Below are 26596 nucleotides of genomic sequence, written 5' to 3'. Positions count from 1 at the left end.
GAGAATAATTAGTATTGCTATATTAATATATATATAATATATTAGTATTCCTGATGCTTTTATTAATGAATTTTAAATTAACAATACTTCCTATGGGGCAAGAGAAAATATTACAGGCAAATATTTAGCAATGTAAATGTTTTTGCAAGAAAGTTTTTACATTTTACGGCCTGCCCTACTAACGCTCTCAGCTCCTGGGTCAAATGCTAAACTAGTTGTGAGCCAGACCAGATGTTGGGACTACTTTATCTAGTCTTGTCCTGCAGGATATTAATAAGCCACTTTTTTTATCTTATATCTCAGTGTCAGATTTTTTTAATCTGCTATTTTCCAAAAACAAATGCTACACAAATAAAATACTGAATGAGCAGATTCATTGATTTCTGTCACCAAAAATAAGAATTTAAACTTAAAAACAACATGTGAAGAAGATGAATCGAAGCAAGATTCCACACCTGTTTGTATGAAATGTATGTACAACCAATAAAGGCCCTTCCATGCATATCTGTTGTTTCCTCAAGTAATAAAACACTGAGCACAAAATAAAAGCTGACAGCAGCATCAGAAGCTCTGCAGTGTTGTGCTGTAGTGTGTGTTATGACCAGGCACACTTTTTATTTCTTAAACTTAGTGTGTTCTTAATAATATAATGTATAATTAATTATAATAAGCAGTTTGAATAAAATGCAAAAAATTGTTCATATGTATAGTTTGTTGTAGTTTGCAGTTTGCAGTGTTTATATCTGCAGTAATCCAGCAGGGATGTGTGCTGCCATGTTTGTCAAGGAGTCACATTAAACTACAAAAAAAAAAAAAAAAACACAGTCAGCCTCTTAATTGAACAATACTGCATTTATTTCCACATAGAGTAAAAGTCTGTGTGAATTCAGCCTAACACAATGGTAATGTTGGTTATTCTAATGGGATTTGCTAAAAATAAAGTAAATAAAAGAGCACCATGCCAAATTGAACTTGTCTTGACACAGAATCAAGTCCAAAGCTCAGTTCATTCTTTCAGTTTTAAATCTCCTCTACTGCCTGCTGTCTGTTACCACTTCTACACTCACCTTCCTACACACATTCTTTCTTTTTAAAGCATCTCTGCCTTTTGTCTCTAAGTATGCAGCTCTTGTGTGTTTGCCTTCACAGCACAGACTGACAAATAGAGAACCAGCACCCAACGAGACTCCATCATCTCATTCCTCTCATTCCTGAAATTAGCAACGCAAAGCATGGGGTTGTGAAGAAATGACATACCCTCGTTTTGCTTTTGTTCTTTTCCACACAGGGATAACTATAAATGATTGCCAGTGAGGAGGGGGTCCAGATGCAGGACTCCTCCTCATTTATCTCCCTTCTTTTCATTCAGTTCTCTCCACCTCCTCTGCATTCTTGATCCCACAGCATTGCCTGGGAGTGAGGAGAAGACACGACTGGGACAGTTGTTGGACCCAGGATGCTGCTGTGGGGTTAAAGATTGGAGAGGTTTTTACGCTTTAATCATTACTGTTTTCCCTTTATTCACAATCGAACATACACACTGTTTTCAAGCTGACAGTTTGCACTTTGAGCATGTTGTAATTGCTTCACTTTCAGTCCACTGTGGTGACATACAGAGCTAGAAAACTTGTAGATTTGACTGTTGAAGCTAAGTAGATGGGAGAAGTAAGTTAGAATTTACACAACTTAATTATGTAACGTTTCCACTTAAAACTGCATGCAACACTAAGGACAGGTCCACTTTCTGTACTATTGCTGCACATTTACTGTATTTCCATACAGATTACATATGTACTATTAGACAAACACACACAACTCACTTTTCTTTTGTTTCTGAGACTGTTTATTGAATGTTCCAAGCATACTGTTACCTGTTCATAATAATAAGAATAACATACTTTTAGAAATGCTATTATACAAAGATAATATCCAGTATCACTTGGGTATGTACACAGAATCTGTCAACAAATCCTTCACAGGCTAAAACTGTTTAGAATTCAAACTTCACAAACCCAGAGACGTCTGAACTCGCAGCTACCTGTTAAACTAAATATATGGACTAATCTTCTGTCAAGCTGTGATATTTAGCCTGTGAATGTCAAGGACTTTCCATTGATATTAGAAATTGTTTTTATTAATAATTACAATAACCGTCCTCAGACAATGTCACATCAAATATCCCCCTCCCCTCCAAATGTACACAAACAAATACACAAATCTGATGAGTACTAGCTTCATCAGCACATCTTCAGATAAACATGGATGAAAGCACATATGTGCATGGATCTCAGACATTCATACACACACTCGCTTTTGTATTGTTCATCAGTGAATTATCATAAGTACAATAATCTGCACTTGGACTGCACTGCCATTAAAACATTTCTAATCAATGTTATCACTTATTTACAATAATAAAACAATAATATTTAAATAATACAATTCATGTATATATATATATATGTGTATATATATATATATATATATATGTTTGTGTGTGTATATATATATATATATATATATATGTATATATGTATATATATGAATGAGAACAAATGAGAACAAGTCCTTCAGTCACTCAAAGCACAGACTGTGTGAAAGAACAGAGGAAGTCCATGAGTAATGTGTACAACATGGATATGAAAAAGATAAAGTACAAGAATTGTAGTTAAGGAGCTAAAATATGCAAACAATTCTAACAAAGGTTGATAAACATAATACATAACCGCTTAAACATAAATCTGCACAGTCACACACACACACACACGCACACAAACAAGCAGGTGAGAAACTGTTCTGTTTTTCTTTTCTCTTGGTTAGAACCCCATAAAAACAGTCTCACATAGTATCCTGTTTCCGAGTGTTGCCTCTTGACGCGGCATTACTCTGTGCTTGGCTGGAGTTGAGAAGAAAATAACAGCGGACCATGTGAGAGACGGCCACTGAGGGTTCACAGGCATCAGCTGAAGCCGGGCTACTGAGAGGACGGTCTGGGCATTGTTACCACACTCAGGAGGTGGAGTGGTTTATGTGAGACATGTGGAATGTAGACACTGATGGTTGACAATCAGAATAAACATAGTCTGATTGGCGTATTTAACAAGCCTTAGACTGGGTATAGGTTGTTATCTGTTATGAGTGACCCAAAGCAAGATGGACGGACAGACACAATTAGAGGGTAATTGGTGAACAGAGTGGTGCATAAGACTGGCTTGTCAGAATAAATGAAATGAACAATAATGTTTCTCAGACACTCATATGTTTATAAGGTTATATAGGGGGGGGTAAAGCAAACACAACACATGTATGAAGAAATGTATTGTTCCTAAGAAATACAATAAATGTTTTTGTGTGCTTACATGTAAATGTGAGTTTAAAATCAAACATATTAGTTGGAGTTTTTTTTTTTTTTGTTTGTTTGTACGTGTGCTTGTGTGTGTGTGTGTATGTGAGTGTATGTGAGATCATGATTCAAGGAGGCTTAGACTGGGACCCTGCCAGTGTGAAACACAACTTGACAGGACAACTGCGAGGGTATATTACGACAGTGTGTGTGTGTGTTTGTGTATGAGTGTAAAGCCTTCTTAATGGGCCTCTGGTTACCACAGCTTTCTCAATAATGCAGTGTTATCTGTAGACTTGTCTCCCGCAAATAACATTAACAGTTGACTAGACCCCCCCAACGCCACCCCCATACACAAGCACACACACACACACACACACACACACACACACACACACACTGCAAATATACTGAAGAGAAGTGGTCAGATTGTTAGCAGTTATTTGGTAAAGGCTGCCCTCCAGTGGACAAATGAGCATGTGTTCTCACTATTGATTTCAGCCTACTTTTAGAAATGCTTTTTCCTTTACATTATCAACTTTTTTTAACGTGTGTGTGGTAATGATGAGACATATGCAAGATAAAAAAAAAAAAAAACAGCCCCCCCCCCCCCCAAAAAAAAACCTATTACTTAATTAAAATAAAAAATAAAAAAAAAACAGAGGGAAATTTTGAACTAAGTAGCTTCTACACCAGGCTTTAAAATAATAACAGCCACTATTTTGTCTCAATTTTGAAATAATTTAATAAATAAAACAAAAAATATATGATATTAATAATATATTTATTATTATTATTTACATTTATTTTAGATATAAATAAAAACATGCAGTAGCAAAATACTGTGGCTCTACAGTACCTTTCATTAACAAAAGAGTAATTAAATGTAAGGTATGAAATTTAAAAATATATATATTATTAACAGCACAGGCACAATTCAGATATTATGTGTAATTTGTTATATTTAGTTTTCTGAGATGAGCTACTTGCTTTAGTTTTAATCGTTAAATTCAAAATTTAATCCAAAATGTTTGCTTGGTTTCCAAGGTGTCACAATACAATAAATTATTATGTAGAATATGATTTTCATATATTTTTCATATTTATTTTATATTTACTATTTTTTATCTTTAAAAGCATTAACAAGCAAAGTTTTTTTCTCACAGCCTTATAGAAAGCCTAGTGTGATTTTTTTCCCTTATTATACTGTATATTTTATTTATTTTGTGTGCCTACAGATCTATGCTGCCACCACTTGAAGATTTTTACCCCACTGTGTCTTAGACAAGAGCAGTTTAATTCAGTTCCATTCTACTAAATTTATTTATTTCATTTATTTAATGCCAAATCATAAAAACAATCATCTCAAATCCCTTTATTTAGTAAGGTTAAGATCTTACATAATCATATAAAAGAAACCAACATATCCCAGTTGAGTAGTACTATGTAGAGATTTTAAAAAGTCTTTTAATAGAAAAAACATCTAGAAGAACAGGGCTCAGGTTAAACAACAATAAGTCTTTTAAAAGGTCAGGCTTTTTTAATCAGTCTTGGTGTACTAATCTGCCCAGTCTCAGAGAAAAATACTGACTACATGCTATGAAACACAAACACTGGCATCTCTGTATCATGTGTCAACCACTGCCATGTCCTCAGGTCACCACCTTACCTACCAGTACAGTACATACCTTCTGATGTACTGCAGTGTCAGTACTATGATGCACTGATCAGGGGCTTACCAATGCAGCATCACTGTACTGTACAATATATAGTCTGCAAGTTGTTGATGTAGGCAGTGTCAGCCGCTGATCAGTGAACAGTCTGTGGTTTGTTGTAAGTGGTTAGTCCATACTATCTGATGTGCCATATTACAGACAACCGTGCAACAAAATATCAGTTTATCATTGGTAGCATCTGAGAACTAACTGTTTTATTCTCATCATAAATTAAACAAAATATTAATTTAATATCAACCCATTGTTACTACATTTACATCACATTGGTTTCTGTTTCAGTCTCTATTTTGCCAAGTCTGGCCAGCTTGGGTCCTGCTGGATGGGTTTTAAGGTTATGAGTCCACTGGTCCCTTTTGGATTGATTCTTTTTTGGTTGCTATTAATAATTTCTGTATATTGAGATTAGGGGTAGGTTCAAACAAGTCCAATTGAAACAGGGCCACATATTTTCAACTTGCAGTGTCTTATCTGGTGCTAGCTCACAAACTGTTGGACAAAAAAGCCTTTAGGTTGTTGTACACCATTCATGGTTTACAGATAATAATTCCTACTGACTTTGGAGATCTGCTGAGTTTCCCTGTAGCACCACTATGTTTTTTGATTCACTGTTTCAACAGCTATGGATTGCCAGTGAATAGATTACTAGTTTGGTACAGATATTGATGTCCCCTTCAGGATAAATTGTTACTTTGTTGGTTCCTTAGCTTTTCATCTAGAACCATAATTATTATAATTGTCAAAATTTATATTTGCCCAATACTCGGAAAACTAATGACATATGCTTTATCCTCGGCTGTACAATGTACTATACTACTATGCTGAGTTTAATAAACATTGCAGCTGCTAAACAGGAGCCAACAACAAGCTCTTGTTGAGTAGACTTAACATTAGGGACATGTTAAACTAACATGTGTCTTGAAATTAGCATCACAGGTTTCAGTCAGTAATCAGTCAGTCTGTGTATTTAAAGGGTGAACAGTGGTCACTGTGCTGTTTGGTATCATGGTCTCAAGGTGTCAAGTCTCTCGAGATTAAAAAAGACTGTAACTACTACAGAACTTGGAGGAGGCTAGGTTTTGTTTTAGGTCTATACTTTGCTTTTAGGAATATCAAATTTCCTGCGCACATGTCGAAGAATCAACAATAGAAGAACCAACGCTGCTTACATTTATTTACTTCATCCTAATTCATTTGGTACATGGCAGTTGTTGTTGTTGTGCTAAAGATATAGCTACTGTTTATGTTTTTAGTGTTTTAGGCATTAATTGTTTAAGGTCAAAGGACCAGACTTCAGTTTTCTTATCGACCAACACAGTGGTCACCGTCATTAAAGAAAACACTAAAGCACTTGGAAAACTTTATAACATAAAGTTGTAAGCACTTGTCGTCTCTGCTCTATGTTTATCTCTATGAGACAAAACTGGAAAACAGTTCCTCTAAAACATCTAGCACTTCATGCTACATTAATCAGTCTATCAAACAGAACTTCACTCTCAAAACAAGTTTGCTTTGTTCTTTTGCTCTCGCCCCTCTGGAAGCAGGTCGTAGGCTCAGTTTGTGGACCAACAGGACCACTGTAGGGCCCCTGATCAAAGCAAACTGAGGCCTAAGCTTTGTCAGAATCAGCATTCAGCAGCACCATTCTGTTTGGGATTATCACACCTGTGGTTCAGGGATTAATCCCAGTAGAGACATGGGAACCAGGGACAATGAGGCTCAAAGGTCCAGTGGGAGGGAGGGCTTGGTCCCAAACCATACCGGATTAGAATCATTGTCATCAGTTGCTGCTTTGGATACTTTTTTTTTTTTATCGTACATTTTTTCTCTGCCACCATTATTCAAACTGGTCCACTCACACTTCTTTATATAATCCAGATTATTTGGTTGTTGATGTTCCTACACACACTCTTTCTGATGGTTAGATAGAGGAAATATCAGTTTCAAGTGTTAGTAAAGCGATTTTATGGACACTCACTTAACTAACTCACTATATAACTAGCACATGGGTGAACTGTATTCATGAATTACAAGTAAGAAACATTTCTTATTGGTTATAACTCTTTATAGACATGGGATATGTAACACTGGTAAATTCAGACATTGGTCGTTTTAACAATAGTGTTCCTTACATTTTAATTTAGACATAACCATGACTGTGAGAAAAAGCCACAAAATGTTTGAGAGGTTTTGTTTTTCTCTCCAAACTGTGTTATTCTTCGTTCTGTCTCTCAGGATAGGAATTTCATTCCCCACTACCAGGACCTGTCTCAGCCCGAATCTTTGGTACCATGAGTGTTTCCTTCTTACCTGAACCTGACCTGCTCCTGTTTCCATTCCTCCCTTTGCTCTACTATCGCTCCCTATTTGGACCTCTTGGTGTATGACTTCAGACTGCTCCTCTACTCTGCTCTCGGATCTGCCCTACCCACCATCTCTTGGAACAGCTCTTCTGTATGTGACCCCTGACTGTATTCGCATTTGGATATTTGGATTGTGGATATCGAATTATTTGATTGTAGTGCTTTTGCATTACCCTTTCACCGTTCCTGCAACCCATCAATGGGCTTTAGCTGTGGACCGAGGACGCTTTTTTTCTACCTGTTTTTGCCTCAGCTACACATGCTCCCTGTTCTACACTGGCCATCTTGGATCGTGATGTCATGCTCGCTGGTCACCTCTACACAGCTTCTGGATCATCGTCACTCCTTACTCCCCAGTTTGCCCCACCGCTCTCATTCAGGTTAACTACTAACTTTTTACATCAGTATTCTCACTGTGTGACTCCAGTATACCCTGTATCATCTCATAGACCTCCACCCACATCCAAAGTCACCCCTCTTCAGCTGTGACGCGACTGGATCTCCTCACATCAATATTGTATTTGTTTCTGTAATAAATCCTTTAAACTCATCCTGAGGCAAGTATTTGAGGCAAACTTTTAGTCTGGAAAATCCCTTTCTTGTTTAGCTAGTGCAAATTACATTTTCTCAGGTTGTTCCTCCTCAGTCAGTTTGTCTAACAGCCTGTCAGCAGCCTGCTTTAACTTACAAAAACCACCAGCAATCCCTTCTGTGCAGTGATTGTCCCCTAATAACTAAATCAACCCACTTAAACCTTTTAGTTACAAATTTTGTACCTTGGCGCGCTTGACCCATGTGTTAGACATGATCAGATGTCAGACTGGCTGCCCTGTCAGTCAATCAAGTGACAAATTTGATAGTGAGGATGGATGACAGCCTGATGTCTATATTTTTAATGTGATGCGATCTACAGAAAATGGTAGATTGCGATCAATGTCTTGATATAGACCATTGTGCAAGGGGGGAGGTTAAAACAATGATTTAAAGGGCATGGTGGTCACCGAAACTGTAGCTCACGCACTGAATGATTGCAATAATATGTGTCAAACACAACAACCCTTGTCATGACTCACTGCATCTATTTAATCACCAGATGAACCATTTACACACTTAAAGGTATTTGCATCCAGTACAAGGTAAGAGATATATACTCACAGTGCATTTAAAAGATGGATAGACAGTGCCAACTAAGGCTCCAGATGCACAATCAGTAGTGAAGTTTCTGTAAAGAGAGTTTTTTCGATTTGCTGTGACTAAAATGTCGGGGATTAGACAGAGGCTTGGTTGTGTGTATCATTTCCAATCAGAGGGCATGGTAGAAAGGGCTAATGGAACTCTTAAAGCTAAAATAGCAAAGATCTGTGCTGATAGCAAGCTCAACTGGATTGATGCCTTGCCATTTGCATTAAGGATGAGGATTCAAACTAACAGATGCACATGTCTAACACCACGAGCTTCACACAGGGCAGTCAATGCACATCCCTTACTTAAATATGTCATGTCTTCTGCAGCAACATGGATGCCATAAACACAAGCAGTCAGAACCAAATGAGGGGAGAGACAGTGATGGTAAGCTGTACTTAAAATACAGTATAGAACATAAACAATTTGAATTAGTAAATTACGGATTATTTGTATTATCTGAGGACACTTTTTGCCAACTTATGCAAAGTAGTTTAGAGATTCAACTTCAAATGAACATATGTAGTTATATTGTGTGCACAGTATGTTAAATCAATACCCCTATGTTTTTATTTTTTCATTATTTTTTCATCTTAATTTAATTGTGTGCATTACAACCACCAATTATCATTGTTTGAACTTGTGAACATGTGAAATTTAAAAACAGTTCTTATATATGCAATATTTGTACATTTGTTTGCTTATGATTATAGCAAGGTAATGAACTTACAAAACATTAATGGAACATTTAAGATCTCCATGGTTAACACAAACCTGATTAAATTAACGTTTTAAATTGAAAATATATATGATAGTGATATTGATCTTTTCGGAGGTTAATATTGATTTGCTGTAATATTTAAACTTTTTGATGTCATGATTGCTAACTGTAAGATCAGTGATTCAGAGCTGTCAATTGTACATTGTTATAGGTTTATTTCAGGTTTAATAAATAATAATAATAAATGTATTTATAGAGCACTTTTCTAAACATATGTTACAAAGTGCTTCAGAAAAGAGACAAAAACACAGTAGCCCAACAAGATCGACTTGAGCAAACACTAGGCAAACAGTGGAGAAGAAAAACTCCCCCTAGAGGAAGAAACCTCCAGCACAACCAGGCTCAAGTTAAACAGCCATTTGCCTTGACCGGTTGGGGTGCAGGAACCAATAATACAAACAAAACAAAACAATAATGCAAACAAAACTTACAACAACTAAAGCATCAGTCCTTAGGAAGACCAGTTCCAACAGAAAGACATTCTTAGTTAATGGGAAGTCTTCCTAAAGAAGGATTTGTCTTAGTTTCAAGAAGATCAGAAAAGGCTCGCCGGTAGAGGTATGTTTTAAGGAGAGATTTAAAATATGTTACTGAGTCAGCTGATCTTATTTCCTCAGGTATGTTGTTCCAGAGTTTGGGGGCTCTAACTGAAAAAGCATTATCACCTCTAGTTGTCATTCTGACATCAGGGATATACAGAAAATTTCTACCAGAGGATCTCAGGCTACTTGCAGGCTCATAAGGCTTTAAAAGCTGGAATATATAGCTGGGGGAAAGGCCATGGAGGGCTTTAAAAGTTATTAATAAAATCTTAAAATCAATCCTAAAACACAGAGGCAGCCAGTCTAAAGAAGCTAAGACAGGAGTGATGTGTTCATATTTTCTTTTTCTAGTTAAGAGTCTTGCAGCTGAGTTCTGAACAATCTGGAGCCGATTAATAGATTTATGGCTGAGACAGGTGAACAAACTTTTGCAAGATTCAGGGCGTGAGGACATAAATGCATGTGAGATTACTTCTGTCTCATGAAATGATAGAATTGAACGTATTTTGGACATATTCCTAAAGTGATAAAAACATACCTGAACACGCTTAGTGACATGATGCTTAAAGTTTGGTTTACTATCAAACCAAACACCAAGACTTTTTGCAGCGGGCTTAAAATTATCTAAAAGAAAATCCGTGCAGGGCAAAATATGTTTGGCTATATGTTGTGGAACGACATGTAGGTCGACAGAGAGACAGGGAGAGGGAAAGAGAGAGAAGAGGAGAGGGGAGAGCAGAAGAGGAGAAATAACAGTTGGGTATGGTCACAGTCAGATAATGTATGAGGTGAATGTATATTTAGTGTAGAGTGCAGCAGAGACTCTGGCAGGACTAACTATGACAGCCTAATTAAAAGGTAGGCCAGAGGGAAACACAGACATGAGGGCTCCCTGGGATGTAGAGTAACCAATCACTTCACCGTCAACAAACCTGAGTGATCAATGAGAGTGGGGAAGACAGCATTTAAACATACCAGTTCACCATAACGCTCTACGTCCATGAGTGTTTCCCTAAGGCGAATGTACTTACAAAAATGCTTGACTAAATAAATAGGTTTTTAGCCTATACTTAAATACTGAGACTGTGTCTGACTCCCGAATGCTATTTGGAAGGCTATTCCATAACTTTGGGGCTTGGTAAGAAAAAGCTCTGCCCCCAGCTGTAGTTTTCATGATACGAGGTACTGTCAAGCAGCCTGCATCCTTTGATTGAAGTAGACGTAGCGGATCATAAGGCACTAGCAGTTCTGCGGCGCGAAACCATTTAATGCTTTAAATGTCAAAAGTAGTATTTTAAAATCAATGCGAAATTTAACAGGGAGCCAATGAAGTGTAGATAAGATAGGGGTGATGTGCTTGTATCTTCTGGTTCTAGTGAGGACTCTCGCTGCTGCATTCTAAACTAACTGACGCTTGTTTATTCACCTGGTTGAACAACCAGACAGTAAGGCATTACAGTAGTCCAACCTAAAGGTGATGAAAGCATGGACTAATTTTTCTGCATCGTTTAGTGACAAAATATTCCTCATCTTTGCAATATTTCTGAGGTGAAAGAAAGCTATGCTGGTGATATTATCTACACAAGCTTCAAATGAAAGACTTGAATCTAGAATCACACCAAGGTCTTTTACTGTTGCACTAGATAGAACAGAAAGGCCATCTAGGTTTACAGTGTGGATGTAGCATCCAGTTTCTTATATCCTTTACACCAGGGGTCTCAAACTCGAATTGATAATAATGGATGATAATTTGTGGCCCCCGCCTTAATATTAAAGTTTAATGTTAGCGCGGTCCCCCGAGTTTTATATGTTTGGCACTTTACAGTGATGGTGCCAACCAATCACGGTGGGGTATATGGCTGTCGGGGGCGGGACATTGGCCGGGCTTAATGCAAGCAGAAAAACATTTCTCAATGAGTGACAGCAGCGTTGCCATGGAGAGTTTTCAGCCTGACTAGCGGCCTCGTTTCTATGAAGCACACGCGGACATTCGTCCCAGCGCTGCGTTCACAACACTTCAAAAAAAAGTTTTTTTAAGTTGCTGCCCAGCAGGACATTATAAGTCAAAGTGATGCATTCACGGCGATTAAAAGAGTAAGGAACCCAATGCAGCCTAATGTACTCTGCAGTCACATAGCGACACCTGTCCATCGACAGTCCCCGGTAACCCAGACCAATTGTAGGGTCGCACCATTATTTGTGGGTCATTGTTTTTTATTTGCATCGCGCTATTTGCAGTTTTGAGAGATTTGACCCCCAGCTTCCCTGAGCTGAACTTCAATAAGTCTAAGTACAGGTCCAGACTTACTGATTCTGATTCTTTGATTCTGATTCTGATTCTTTGTGAGATCCTGCAGCCATTATGCCAGGTTTGTCAACCAGACTCACATAAATCAAACTATAAAATATGAATGAAATTTCCCATCTCTGCTTATAATGTGAGATACGTATATCCTTTATTAATTAATTATTTAGGAGAACAGCATTATGTTTGTTATTTAAGTAAAAAGATGTTTAATCTTTTTATTCTGCTGATCCAGTGCCAACAAAACCTTCTTTAAAACCTTCTTTACCCAGTTTGCCCTCATAGCTAACTTCTTAACCCAGATACTTTCTGGTTGTGGCCTTCACAGGAAGTGTGAAACAACTCTGGTTGCTTCACATTTCCTGTCATGAGGGTGGAGTCTTTCCACTAACACAACTGTCAGCCAGACCATAGCTGCATCTTCCCTTTTGTGGTAAGTTTTATTTTATTTTTTTACAAAAGACTCTTAGAATTATGAACAATGTTATTGATGATGATAGTCGTGTTTGAAATGCTAGGAAAGTTGTTTTTCAAGAACAGTCTGATTAGGGACAAAATGTTACATAATCAAACACGGTTATTTCAATAACTATGTGTCATATCAAGTCAGAGGTCAGACGATAAAATAAAAAAATAAACGTTTTGTGATGGTTTGGGAATTTATTTTTTAATGAGAAAGTCAAGCTTCTTATTTTCTGGGAGGAAGTTCTGACACAAACTACTCCTACTGACACATTATTGAGAAAATGTTTGTTGTTTTCAATTTGTTTTCTGAATCCAGATATAGAAAAATATCTATGTTCTGCATTCAAAATTTTACCTACTTAGAATATAGTAATATTTTTAGACAAATGTACTTCCAGTCTTAAGGTAGATTTATCTATTTAGCTAGTTAAAGTTTAGTTATACTGTGGTTGGTGTTGTGTGTGCATATCAGGCCATGACATGATTTTCACAGGCTCTTAAATCTCTCCAACAATCACTATACGTTAGCAGTGTTATATTGTATACATTTTGAAAGGCTTTAAAATATGACTCGACTCTGCTAACTGCTAAATCATGTACCCAGCTAAAATCTCAACTGAGAATGTTTTGAGTATAGCACAAAGATAATTGTTATCTTTATTTTGTCTGTTGTATTGTTTGTAGTGACAGATAAAAAATAAATATATTGTGCATTTTCACAAGCTACATTTCAGCCTGATTTAGAAAGCGGAACTATACAAGTGACACAACACTTGTTCCCTTTTACCTTTTATGGCCAACAGTATCTGTTTACAGGAAATCATATTTTTAACCAGATAGGGGCGGGTGTTTCACACATGCTGTAACACCTTAAAGGGAAATTTAGCTTTTATGTTTAAGCCAATATAGTTCGATATAGATAGATGATGTAAAATTGTCAACATCCACCAGTATTTATCTAGTATTTTCTCTCACAGAAAAACATTTTAGCTGAACAGTATTATAATTAAATAATGGTGGTCCCAAATGGTGGTAATTAAATGTGGTCGCAGTTTGTGCTGTTTACTGTTACAGACTATCATATTTTACTGCTACTATGACTATCAACTCAAGGGTTTTGTAGGGGGTGGTTTATTGTCTAAACTGCTATTAGAAAGACAGGAATTATATTCTTATATTAGCCCTTTACAAATACACAGGTTGCTTGAACAATAGTTATTAGTCATTGATTACTCCTCCCACTCTAGCTGCAGGAATCATCATCGTGATACAAGGAAAAATAGGTTACTAAATAACCAAGTGATTGCAAACCTTACCATGTTGTCATGCACTAGCTCATGCAAATTAAAATCAAGTCATGTAAATTGTACAGTAAAACTGATCAATGATTAGAGTATTAGGATCCAACTACCTTCCTGTCATCTCACCATAGTTGTACTTACAGTTACACAATTATGAAAGCGGCATTGCACATTAGGTGGATTGACAGTCACAAACCTTCAGCTCTTTGTAATAAACAAATCAGTAATGGTGCAAGTGGTTCTAAACAAAATTCTTTTAATAACTACTGCAGACTCAAAATGATTTAATCCCCTGAACAGATACACATGCATTGGAAAATCAGATATTGTCTAAAGCACATCTGATGCAACTAATAAAGGGCTTTATTTGTTGCAGCAGGTGTGCTGAAAATAGAACAAATCAAATACCTGGACTGTCTAGAGATTTGTTGAAAAAAGAAGTCATCAAGGGCCCTTTAAGTGACTTCAAAAGACAGCAGCAAGACTTAATAAAAAAAAAAAAAAGGCAATCAGTTTGCCTTCCATGCCAGAACTCAAAAACATATATCACTACTACTCAAAAGCTTTTGTGTCTGTAAATCAGCTGTATGTCTGGAGGAAGAAGTATGAAGCATGAATATTTTACTCGACAGAACCTATCCTCATATATGTGATAGTAGAAAGTAAGAATTTAGCATTCATACTATGTGTAAGGCAGCAGGCAGTTTAGTATAAAAGTTGATGTCTAAGTTAATTTGGAGTCCAGTTAGTTGGAGGTGCAGGTAGACTTGTTGGAAATTCCAGTCCTAAACTCTCAAGCGACTGCCGAAGTCAGGACCTCAGAGAAACAGCGGTCAACATCAGCCGAGGCCAGGACCATCTTCATGGTAAAGTGGAACATGCAACCCAAGAGCCCACATGGGGCATCCATGCGACGAGATCTCCAACCAGAAGCCGGGGCACCAGGATGAGTCAGACAGGACCAGAGGGTGTCCAGATCACTGGCAGCTGACAGGAACGATGTGTGTAGCTCGACAGAGAGACAGAGGAAAGACAGAGAAGAGGAGAGGGAGCAGCACAACAAACTGTGATGCACTGACACCTTTCTATCAGAACCAGCATTAAAGTCTTCAACAATTTGAGCTACAGTAGCTTGTGTATTGGATCTGATTTACAGTCACTGATTCACCACCGTTTCATCCTTGGACCACTTTTGACAGATACTGACCATTGCACATGGAGAACATCCCACAAGAGTTGAGATTTTGAAGGTGCTGTGACCCAGTCAACTAGCCATCAATCTTTAGCCCTTGTCAAACTCAGTCAAATCCTTAATGCTTACACATCAACTTTGAGGACAAGGTGTTGACTCTTCGCAGATCTACCCCGTTACAGGTGCCATGATGAAGAGATAATCAGTGTTGTTTACTTCGTCATAATGTTAGCCTGATTGGTGTACAAGGAATGCCAGGAATGATTTTCTGCAGAGGTGTTGATATGATGGAAATCAATCAATTTGGATGGGTTAAATCTGTGTCTTTACAGGACAGTTACACATATCTCACAGTAGAAGCATACAGTTTGCCATACCCTGGCACAAAATTTCAACTTTAACTTAGTTATAAACTAAATAAAATCAAGGTCAAGGCCATGGTCACACTGACTTCACGTTCATCCAGTTCTTGCGGCCTATTCTTGTGAAAGCAATATAAGAAGAACACTTTAAAGAAATTTCTTAAAATTTGAAAAAACTGTCCAATTGGATTTTGTGATCAACTGATTAGTTTTTGGTGGCCAAAGTTCAAGGTTGCAATGACCTAAGTTTTATCTAGTAATTGTCTTGAATGTGATGTATAAAGAATGCCTTGAGAGAATTTCTTCAAATCTGGTATAAATTGTCACTGGTGCTTGTCAGTACTAAAATCTCAATCTGTCTATCTAAAGCAAATTTTGACAGGAATTTCATTACATCTGCTTGCACTCATGCATAAAGTTAATAAAATATGAGTTTGAACAGATGTGTGTAAACTACAACGTCACTGGTTGGAGACATACAACCACACTATTGTAACTCTAGTTTTCTTTTAGTTTTAGTCAAGATTGCTTCTCAATTATGAAATCAAAAAGACACACTCACTTTCCACCTATTTAGGTGTAATTTAGAGTGATCAATTAACCTAATTTTTTCACCTAAAGGTAAAGAAATTATCCATACTTAACAGGCAGGAACAAGTAAGAAATTACAAAATGTGGCCAGTAATAGGTTAAATAAAGATAAGAATGACAACAAAATAAAAACAGCAACTCTATTTTGTCCTTAACTAGTGAAATCGTATCACCTCTAATTATGATTTCATAATTGACAATGCAGTTGACTGTTGTTGGTTGGACTTTTGGACAGATATTTATCACAAAATCGGTTTGTGTCAGTTTAAAACTGGTGCTGACTGAACAAGTGTTTTGCCCATCTGACTGGGACAGTATCATCAGATAAGTTTTAATGTGACTGATAAGAGCAAAACTTAAAGTGATGGTTTGATGTTGGCGTTAATATTGGGCTGGCTATGATCGACAGGCATCAGAACAACACACAGCTGACCACAGCTGATGCACATGAGGCTGTGTAGCTATAGCCCTGTCAGACTAAACATGTGGACACTGGTCCACCCAAACGTTAGAACTTCTGGGTACTAATAATGTGGCTGCAGGGAATGAACTATAGGGGAATAAGAGATGGTACCAAGCTTTGCGAATGTGATTATGCAAAACTGGACCTGTGTGAAAGATGAAAGAAAACACATGGACACGGAGAGGATTATTTCTCATCTATTGAAATTCACAATTATTCACAGAAGGAAATTATTTTTGCCTTGTTATAGCTGCTCTTAATTCAAATTATTTTGGACTAAAATATTTTAGATACTTTCACAGCAAAAACATAAGTTTTGTGAAATTGTGAAATTAATTTAGATAAATTAATCAGAGAGCATCTAATTAGTGCAGCACTTTGATGCAATGGTTAGCACTAGTGCCTCAAAGCAAGAATGGCCTGGGTTTAAAATGCCATTCTGTGTGGAGTTTGCATGTTAACTCTGTGTCTGTGTGGGTTCTCTCCGGCTTCCCCCACCGTCCGAAGACACCCATATTAGGGATACTAGGTTAACTGGTCACTTAGTCTAAATTACCTCTAAATAGGTGGAAAGTGAGTGTGTATTTTTCTTTGTCTTTGTCAGCCCAGTGATAGACCTCTTGCCAAATAAAAGCTGGGCTCCAGCAACCTTTAAGAGGACAAGTGGTTAGGTTAATGGATGGATGGATGGATGGAGAGCATGTTATTAATTAGATTTTTATATCACTTGACAACACTTCAATTGTTTTATTTGTGTTATTAATAGACCTGGAACCAACATGGCGGCGCGCTCAGACGCTGCGGTTCACTGCTCCTAACTAATGGTGCTTTATTTACTTTGTGTGTATGTTTGGTTTGGTGTGCTACTCTTTGGAAAAACTACCGGACGCTGGGCACAGTATAGATACAGTCGTCAGGATCTTCTGAGCTTGGGTTTACGCCGTGTAAGGCTTATTACATCGGACTTCCACCGCTCCCAAGACATTCCAGAGGTCATAGACAGACCCGATGGGTCTCCCCAGCGGCAAGCCAAAGAGGAAGCGTAAACAAGGAAGCAAAAACGGCACTGCAGGGGTGGTCCGCTAGCGCGGCTGAAGACACAACCATTTAAGCCGCCGCTTCCCAGACTTTTCCTCTCCAACACCAGATACATAGTAAACAAAATCGACGAACTGAGGCTAAAGAATGCAACCAACAAGTGGTTCCGTGACTGTTGCATTGTATTAATCACAGAGACTTGGCTGAATCTTCCATACCGACCTGGCCATCGAGCTAGCAGGCCGCCCGGTATTACGCACGACGGAACGGTGACTCCGGTAAGAGCAGAGGAGGAGGGCTATGCGTCTACATCAGTGACAACTGGTGCAGAAATGTAACGAATGTAGACAGCTACTATTCCCAAGACGTGGAATATTTGATTGTTAAATGCAGACCCGTCTACATTCCTCGTGAGTTTACCGTCCTCATGGTATCGGCCGTATACGTACCTCCTGATGCTAATGCTAGCGTAGCTATGAAGGTGCTGCACAATGCAATAAGCACCCAGCAGAACTCTCATCCTGACGCAGTGAAAATCATAGCTGGAGACTTCAATCATGCTGATTTAAGGTCAATACTCCCCAAAATTTGATCAGCACATTAAATGTGCAACAAGGGGTGCAAACACACTGGACAAAGCCTATAGCAACATCCTAAAAGGCTACAGAGCAACCCCTCTATCACATCTGGGTTTGTCAGATCACACGTCCATGTTGTTGATTCCAACATACACCCCTGTCTGGAGGAGAGCCCCCACCCCCCAAAAAAGATTGTGAAAACATGGCCGGAGGGCGCTTCACAACAGCTGCAGGACTGCTTTGAGGACACAGACTGGAATGTGTTCACACACCAGGACCTAGAGGAGCATACTACATCCATGTTCTTTTACATCAACTTCTGCGTCGACAACGTCACCGTGGTCAAACGTCACCGGATGTACTCCAATCGGAAACCTTGGATGACTAAAGAGGTCCAGGTCCTGCTGAAGCAACGTGGTGTTGCCTTCAGATCCGGTGACAAAGCACAATACAGTGCAGCCAGAGCTAACCTCAAAAGAGGCATCAGAGAGGCCAAGGCAGCTTACAAGAGGAGGATTGAGGACCACTTCAGGGACAACAACACACGGCAGATGTGGCAGGGGGTCAAGCACCTAACCAACCACCAGTCCTGCAACACCATGACAGCTGTGGGTGATGTTGTGGCAGTCGAAGCTCAAACATCAGACTGCAGCAGCTCCAGTCTCACAGTGCAGGAGCACGAAGCGAGATGTATGCTGAGGGCAGTGAACCGCTGGAAGGCTGCTGGACCGGACGGTGTGACTGGGAAGGTCCTCGGGGAGTGCGCAAACCAGCTGGCTGGGGTCTTCACCAACATTTTCAACTAATCTCTCTCTCAGTCCTACATCCCACCATGCGTCAGGTCAGCCACAATTGTCCCGCTCCCTAAAAAGACCTCCATCAGCAGCTTCAACGACTACCGACCAGTAGCTCTGACACCTGACATAATGAAGTGTTTTGAGAAACTGGTTCGACATCACATTATGTCCTACCTCCCATCCACAGAGTGTATATTCTGTATATACAGCTGGTGTGTATGTGTATATATATATATATATATATATATATATATATATATATATATATATATATATATATATATATATATATATATGTGTATCTATATATATATATATATATATATATATATATATATATATATTTGTGTATCTATATATATATTTGTGTATCTATATATATTTATATATATATGTGTATATATATTTAAATAGATTTTGATCTTTTTTATTTTGTATGAAAGGTAATTGTAAGTTGTTTTATTATTATTATTATTATTATTATTATTATTATTATTATTATTATTTTGTTGTTATCTTCTCTCTCTTTGCACCAATGTGGGACAGTTCGCAATTTTGTTTTACTGTTGTGACTATGCAATGACAATAAAGCTTTTCTTATCTTATCTTCTTTTGTGACAATACATCCTTTAATAGCATCATTTTATAATGGGTCTCAATATATATGTATTTAGGTACTGTAAATCTCTTGTGGTACAATGTGTCTTTTTAACTATGTTTTGTTCCTTTTTTTTTAGTGTGTTTATTATTGGAACCCTGCTGGTCTTTATGTTGTCATGTATTCTCATCCTACTGAGTAATGCATTACAATGTTCCCACAAGACATAACTTATAAGAGCCTGTCATGTTATGTTTGACTGAAAAAAAAAACATGTAATTTTGTAATTTAGCTTTGTTGTCCATAGATGGCAATGCTGTTCTCTATATTGAAATCTCACCATTTCAAATGTATTTAATTAATTTATTTTTTGTATCAGGAAATGGATCGTTTGCAGTTTCTTTTGCTCCTGCTGATGAGTAGCAATGGTAAGCTTGTTGACATACATTATTTATTTGCAGGTTTTTCATACTTAGCTAAAGAAAATGTTACATGAATGATGTACCCTTATCATGTACCTTTATGATAAGGTTACAAGAATTATGCCTCCTAATATGGTGGCATTTCCATTTTTCATGCTTTGTACACACATGTAATAAGTAAGAAATATTAGGAAAAGTAAAAAAAAAAAAAATTAAATGTTTTTAGATTTAGTTTATTTTATATTTACTGTTGATGCTGACACTGGTGTTTGACATGTACCATTTTATGCAGCTGCCAGTGGAGGACCTGTGAGACATCTTTGTCTTAAACTACACACACTCAGATATTTGTCTTCTTGCACAGTTAAACATCAGGGTCTCCCACTCCTCTTTCTCTCCCTCTTAGAGCCAGTTTGTGCTGCTCTCTCTCTCACACACACTACCACTCAAAAAGTATTTACGGTTCTGTGAAAAAAAAGATAGGACAGATCATGTTAAACAAATATTGTTTGTATGCATTTTCTGAACTAATGATAACAAACTGGTGCAAATTGTATCGAGTTGGGGACACTATCAGTAACCAAAACACAACTTGATAGTGGTACTATCAATCTGCTCACCCCTACAAAATTATATATTCCAAGTTATTCACAAGAAAGATTAATTTTATTGATTCCTGTTCATATGACATACAAATTGTGCTGATATTACTGCTTCTTTATAAGAAATTGTTGCATAGATCTCTTGATTTTCTTTGCAGGATTCTGTCAACAAGGGGAAGTTTGCTCGAAGTCTGTTATTGAGTCTTGTGATGACTGTATCAAATCTGGGCCACACTGTGTTTGGTGTCAACAACTGGTGAGAAAGAAACTTAATACAAAAAACGTATATTGTCCCTGGTAGAGGGTTTGCAACATTTTGCCACATCTGAAGACACTTTACACAGTGAGGTTAAGCACAAGCTGTATGAGTGGGAGAGGACCTAGAGCTTCTGTGGCAGTAACATAAAATGCATCTCCCGCTAACCTGCTTATAAGGTATTTAGGGACACTCTGTAATTCAGAGCTTCAGAAATAACCTGAGTTACATTTGCAGAAATATTTGATTCATAATTCAAGAACTTTACATTTAGTCATTTGGCAAATTCTTTTATCCAAAGCAAATTACAAGTCGCAATGCAAGCAAGAAATCTAATTCAAAAAGAAAAAATTAAAGCAAAGTTCTGAAAGAAGAAATGTTTCCATTACATGAGATGCAATCCCAGAGAGAAATTGTTTTGACTTGTTACAGCTGCTCTCAGCTTAAAAAGAAAAAAAGAAATGAATCATATCCAGAAAAGCAACATTTATACAAAAAACTAAATTATAAAATCAAAGAAAATCTAAAGATGGATGAAATAGGTCAATAATAGTGGAATGTAATGCAATGGAGAGTGATAACAGGAAGATAAAGACAAAATTACTGACTATGATAATTGTCAGTCCCCCTCCCCCTTACAGAAGGGGTTATACAGTAGAGTTTGATGGCTGGTACAAAATAATCACAATAAAACTATAAACACTTCTACAACTCTCTATAGACACGTTAGAACCTTTAATCCCTATCTTCATGGAGACATCAGATTTCTGTAGCTCTTCAATCCTCTGCATCCTGACCATATTTCCAACTTTCTTAACATTTTTAAAGCTGCATTTTTAAATTACTGCAGTAGGCATTTAGTGATGTGATGTTACAGCATTAGTAGAACAGCATCAATTGCAAATTACATCATATAAACAAGTTCTATTACTATAAACTGTCTAAAAAGATTGGTTTTTACCGGACTCTATTCACAATTAAAAAAAACATTTTCATACAAACATAATGTATGAATGATAATGTATCTGTGTAAAGTGCTGATTTAGTAATAGGCACTTTGAATTACTGAGTAATTGTAATGCACTGTTCTGAGAAGTTTGAATGCATGCAGTAAACAACAGAACACACATTGCAACTATATGAGACCTGACTTGGACTTGTAAAAATAAGTTGTGCACATCTCTGCTAAGATGTCTTTAAGATATAATGGCGCTTGATCATTAAGTACTTTGTATGTTAGGAGAAATATTTAAAATTATATTCTAGATTTAATAACGTGCCAATGTAGAGAACTTAATGCAGGAGAAATATGACCTTTGTTGCTAATGTCTGTTTTATCATCCAGGCCTTTTTGTCATACATAGTTAAATGTGTTTAATGTTACAATATTAAAAAAACATATATGAGTAAACTTAATATTTCCTTTGAATTAAAAAAACATGCATGTTTGCATTTCCTTTGTACAGAATTTCACCAAAAAAGGTGAGCAGGAAGCAGCACGCTGTGACACCAAAGCTCAGTTGATAGCAAGAGGCTGCGAGATGGACAACATAATTTCTCCTCAAAACACTATAACGATTGAGAAGAAAGATCCCCTGTCAACTTCATTCGACCAAGAGGAGCCTGTCCAGCTGAGTCCACAAAAAATTAACCTGATACTGCGACCCGGTTAGTGGAATCAATTAAAGAGTACTTTGGTCATTAGGTGTGTCAACTTTTGGAATGCTTTCTTAAAAGAGTAAAACCAGAGCAGGTGGGCTTCAGGTTCAGGTGCACTCATTGCACCTCATTTAAAAGCATCTCAGGAAGAAATCTCTTCCTAAAGGTCACTTAGGCAGTTTTTACAAAGATTGTAAGAATGACCAGTATTTACTTATTTCAGATTCTCCTTAGGTAACAAAATGCACCTACTAATGAACACTCTATGGACATTCATACAAAATAACTGGTTGATGCTTGTTGATTAATCTACTGTTTGTAAAATTATAGTATTTAAATTACAACCATAGTTTTACCATTCCTGTTTTTTAAATATTTATTTCCAAAAACTTACAAAGCAACCTCTTTTGACATTATTAACTAACTACACTTGCACTTCAATTTACATTATACAATATCACAATGAAACTTGATGTGCCACTTACCCCTCAGCAAGCACTATAGCGTCTTGTCTACCGGACAGCAGACTCTCTCAGCTCAGATAGGACTGACCAAGCCTATCTACCAGAAGAGAATCAATTTTAGTTTCAGATCAGTATATGCTTGCAGTCTTTCTAACTAAAGTCAGAGTGTGCAGGTCAAAGGCTGGGAAATTTAATTTCAAAATGTTATGTTGTAATAGCTTTGACAAGTTTTGTTACATCTATGGCCAGTTTAGAGATGGAGTATGACAGCACTCAGAAGAAAGGCAATTTCAGACTTTGGGTGCAAAATCATAGCATATGCCTATGCAGCTGAAAAGAGAGGAAAGAACAACAGGTAATAAAGACAACAACAAGCAGCAAGGACATTGGGCAGGTCAACTGGGTTCTGGAGATGTACAGCTCCAGGCCGAGGATACCTGCAGAAAAGTACAGAGAGAGGGAGACAGAGAGGAGGAAACACAACTACAGGAGAGGGAAGACACAAAGTTAATGACATTAGTCAACAGTTCTATTGGACTTTTGTTTATCTTACCTTTTTCGTTTTTGTTGTTTTATCATATAATTCTTTCTATACACTGCCACTCAAAACTTTAATCACAGCTTTTTCTATTTTGATTATTTAAAAAATTAAAACTTAAGACACTCTTAAATGGGTAGCATGGTGGTGCCATTGTTAGCACTGTCTCCTCACAGCAACATGGGCTGCCATGTTCCAATCCATGGATCAGCCAGTGTGTGGAGAATATGGAGCATATTGCAGCATGGGTTTTCTCCAGGTACTTCAGTTTCCTCCCACGATGCAAACACAGTTAGGTTAATTGGTGACTCCATATGTATGAAACGCTGGCTGTCTTAGTATATGTCAGCCCTGTTACAGTCTGGTGACCTGTATACGGAATTATATAGGAAACCGAACAACATCATCTGAGCCAGCACTAGGCGGCAGTGGAGAGAAAAAACTCCCTTTAACAGAAGAAATCTCAAGGAAAACCAGGCTTAGGGTGGGTGGCCATCTGTCTCAAGTAACTGGGGTGAATGTAAAGAGGAGAGAAAACAGAACAACAGGCAACAAAAAACAACTACAACAAGCAGGAAAAATATTGGGCCGGTCAGTAGGGCCAGTAACTGCACTCTAGGGGGAGACAGAGAGGAGGAAGCACAACTACAGAGAGAGAAAACAAAGTTAATCACATGCAATGGTGGCATTTGTATGTATAGACGAGTGGAGTGGAGAGGAGAGGAGAGAGGAGCTCAGACTAATCTATAGCAGCATAACTAAGAGAGTGTCTAGAGTCACCTGATCCATATCAAACTACAAGCTTTATTAAAAAGGAAAGTTTAAGCCTAGTCTTAAATGTAGAGAACTGAACCTGAACTGGTAACTGGTTCCACAGGAGAGGAGTTTGATAGCTAAAGCCTCTGCCTCCCATTCTACATCTGGAAACTCCAGGAACCAAAAGTAAAACCTGCACTCTGAGAACGAAGTGTTAGGATTAGTATTAGTAAGATTAATGGATATTTATATTTTCAAAGTAGTCACTGACCTAATTTCCATTCTTTGTGTTTCTTGGCCCAAGCAAGTGTCCTCTGCTTTTGTTCTTTTAAAATAATGGTTTCTTTGCCGCAATTTAAGCATGAATTCCAAGACATATTTATGTAGACTGAGGTGCTGTAAATTGACGGTTCCTAATGCTGGTAATTCTATTAAAATTGCTATTGTTATTGTAACTGTAGCTCTTGATCTTTTCCTGGGGCAGTCCTCAAGTAAGCTGTTATCGTGGTGGTTGATGGTTTGAAAACTGCACTTGGGGACATTCAAGTGACATTCAAAGTTTCTCTCAAATAGTTTTCAGATGACTAACCTTCATTTCTAATGATATTTTCACCCTTCCTCTGCACAAAACAACTGTTGTTCTGAAGCACATTATAAGGCAAGCAATGTTACAACTCTTGACATGGCAGTATGTGAATTGAAAACTAATCCTGGTGTTTACCAGGATTGCAAAAACACTTTTTTGTTTACTCTACAATTCCATATATTTTCTTTAATAGTTTGGATATATTCAATATCAATGTACAATGTTGAAAATAATAACAATAAAAGAAAAAACACAAGAAGATGATGTTTGACAAATTTTGACGGGTATTCTACAATGTTTGAAGTAGGTAGCAGTTTGCTTGATAACAATTGTGTATGCTAAATGAATGTTAATATTAATATTACTAATATTCCAAAATTTCCCCTTGGGGATTAATAAAGTATCTATCTATCTATCATACCGAACCAAATATTGGTAATATACCAATTTTATTAATCGCTTTAACCACCATAACCTTCTAGCTGCCATCAAGCCACATATGACAATTGATTGTTTCTCCTCTTACAGGGCTTCCTACCACATTCAGTGTTTCATTTAGAAGAGTTGAGGGATATCCAGTTGATCTCTACTACCTGATGGACCTGTCATACTCCATGAAAGATGACTTGGCAAATGTTCAAGGACTGGGAAAAGAGCTCTTTGAGGCTCTGAATAAAATTACAAAACATGCTCAAATAGGTAATGGGATTATTGACTTAGACAATCATCTAAAATAAATATAAGTATAATATATTAACACAACATATTATCATAAGAGAGGAAAAGTATTAAATATTTCAATTTCACAGAACTTGATTTTCAAACATTTCAAAAAAGGCTTTGATCTGGCTGCTGAGTGTACTAGCATTTTTTTGTTCATAGTGGGTCTCAGCTGCCTTAACATATCTGGTTAACTAATGTTTATTAGTGACAATGAAGTGAACATGTTTATTTCACACTATGCACATCTATCCATTAAGTTCTGATATTAATGGTCTTCTTCAGACTGGATGGCTGTTTTCTCATCATGATATTACAATACAGACAAACCACTTAACAGTCTGACATGTATGTAGACTGTTTAGCAAATGTATACCGTTATTTCAGGATATAATGTCTGCATATATCTCTGATATGGTTGAGTGAAATGTGTGCTAAACAGGAACTTGAAAGTAATAGCCTTGTCTAAATACAGGTTTTGGTGCATTTGTTGATAAGACAGTCCTCCCTTATACTAACACCAACAAGGAGAAACTGCAGAACCCATGTGATGGGAATGATCAGCAGTGTCAGGCTGCCTTTGGCTACAGACATGTGCTCAGTATGACATCATCTGAGAATGAGTACAAAGAAAAAGTGGCAAAACAGTCCATATCTGGGAACTTAGACTCTCCTGAAGGGAGTCTCGATGCCATGATGCAGGCTGCTGTATGTGGGGTAAGAGCTACTAAAATATAACTACATAATCTGAGTAACACAACAAACATGGGTTAGGATGAAAACTACATCCCTTACGTGCCTGGGGCAATTCAAATAGAAGAATGTGAAGCAATTCAAATGTCACAAGGACGTATTTTAACAGGCTATTGAAGTTTAAAGATTTAGTCCTGAAATGCGGTGTATTCACATATATTGGTTTAACTGCAAAGTTAATGTCCAGCTAAAAAACAACCAAAACA

At 37.4% G+C, this 26596-nt stretch overlaps 1 protein-coding gene across 3 annotated transcripts in view; it reads left to right on the top strand.

Moving 5' to 3' along the window:
- Nucleotides 1-12615: 12615 nt before the first annotated feature.
- itgb2 (integrin, beta 2) overlaps nucleotides 12616-26596 on the top strand; it is a 28375-nt gene continuing 14394 nt past the window's right edge. For 2 of the 3 annotated variants that reach the window (XM_026377220.1, XM_026377222.1), the window contains exons 1-6: nucleotides 12616-12682; nucleotides 20014-20062; nucleotides 20817-20914; nucleotides 22381-22582; nucleotides 25446-25616; nucleotides 26113-26354. In XM_026377220.1, coding sequence (XP_026233005.1) covers nucleotides 20017-20062; nucleotides 20817-20914; nucleotides 22381-22582; nucleotides 25446-25616; nucleotides 26113-26354 — 759 coding nt within the window. In that variant the 5' untranslated portion in view covers nucleotides 12616-12682; nucleotides 20014-20016. Of the gene's footprint in view, nucleotides 12683-17561; nucleotides 17940-20013; nucleotides 20063-20816; nucleotides 20915-22380; nucleotides 22583-25445; nucleotides 25617-26112; nucleotides 26355-26596 lie in introns of those variants that run through there. The other variant, XM_026377221.1, reaches the window with a different exon arrangement.

Source organism: Anabas testudineus, chromosome 21, assembly GCF_900324465.2.
Source record: "Anabas testudineus chromosome 21, fAnaTes1.2, whole genome shotgun sequence".
Taxonomy (NCBI): domain Eukaryota; kingdom Metazoa; phylum Chordata; class Actinopteri; order Anabantiformes; family Anabantidae; genus Anabas; species Anabas testudineus.
This window is presented reverse-complemented; position numbering and strand designations above follow the sequence as displayed.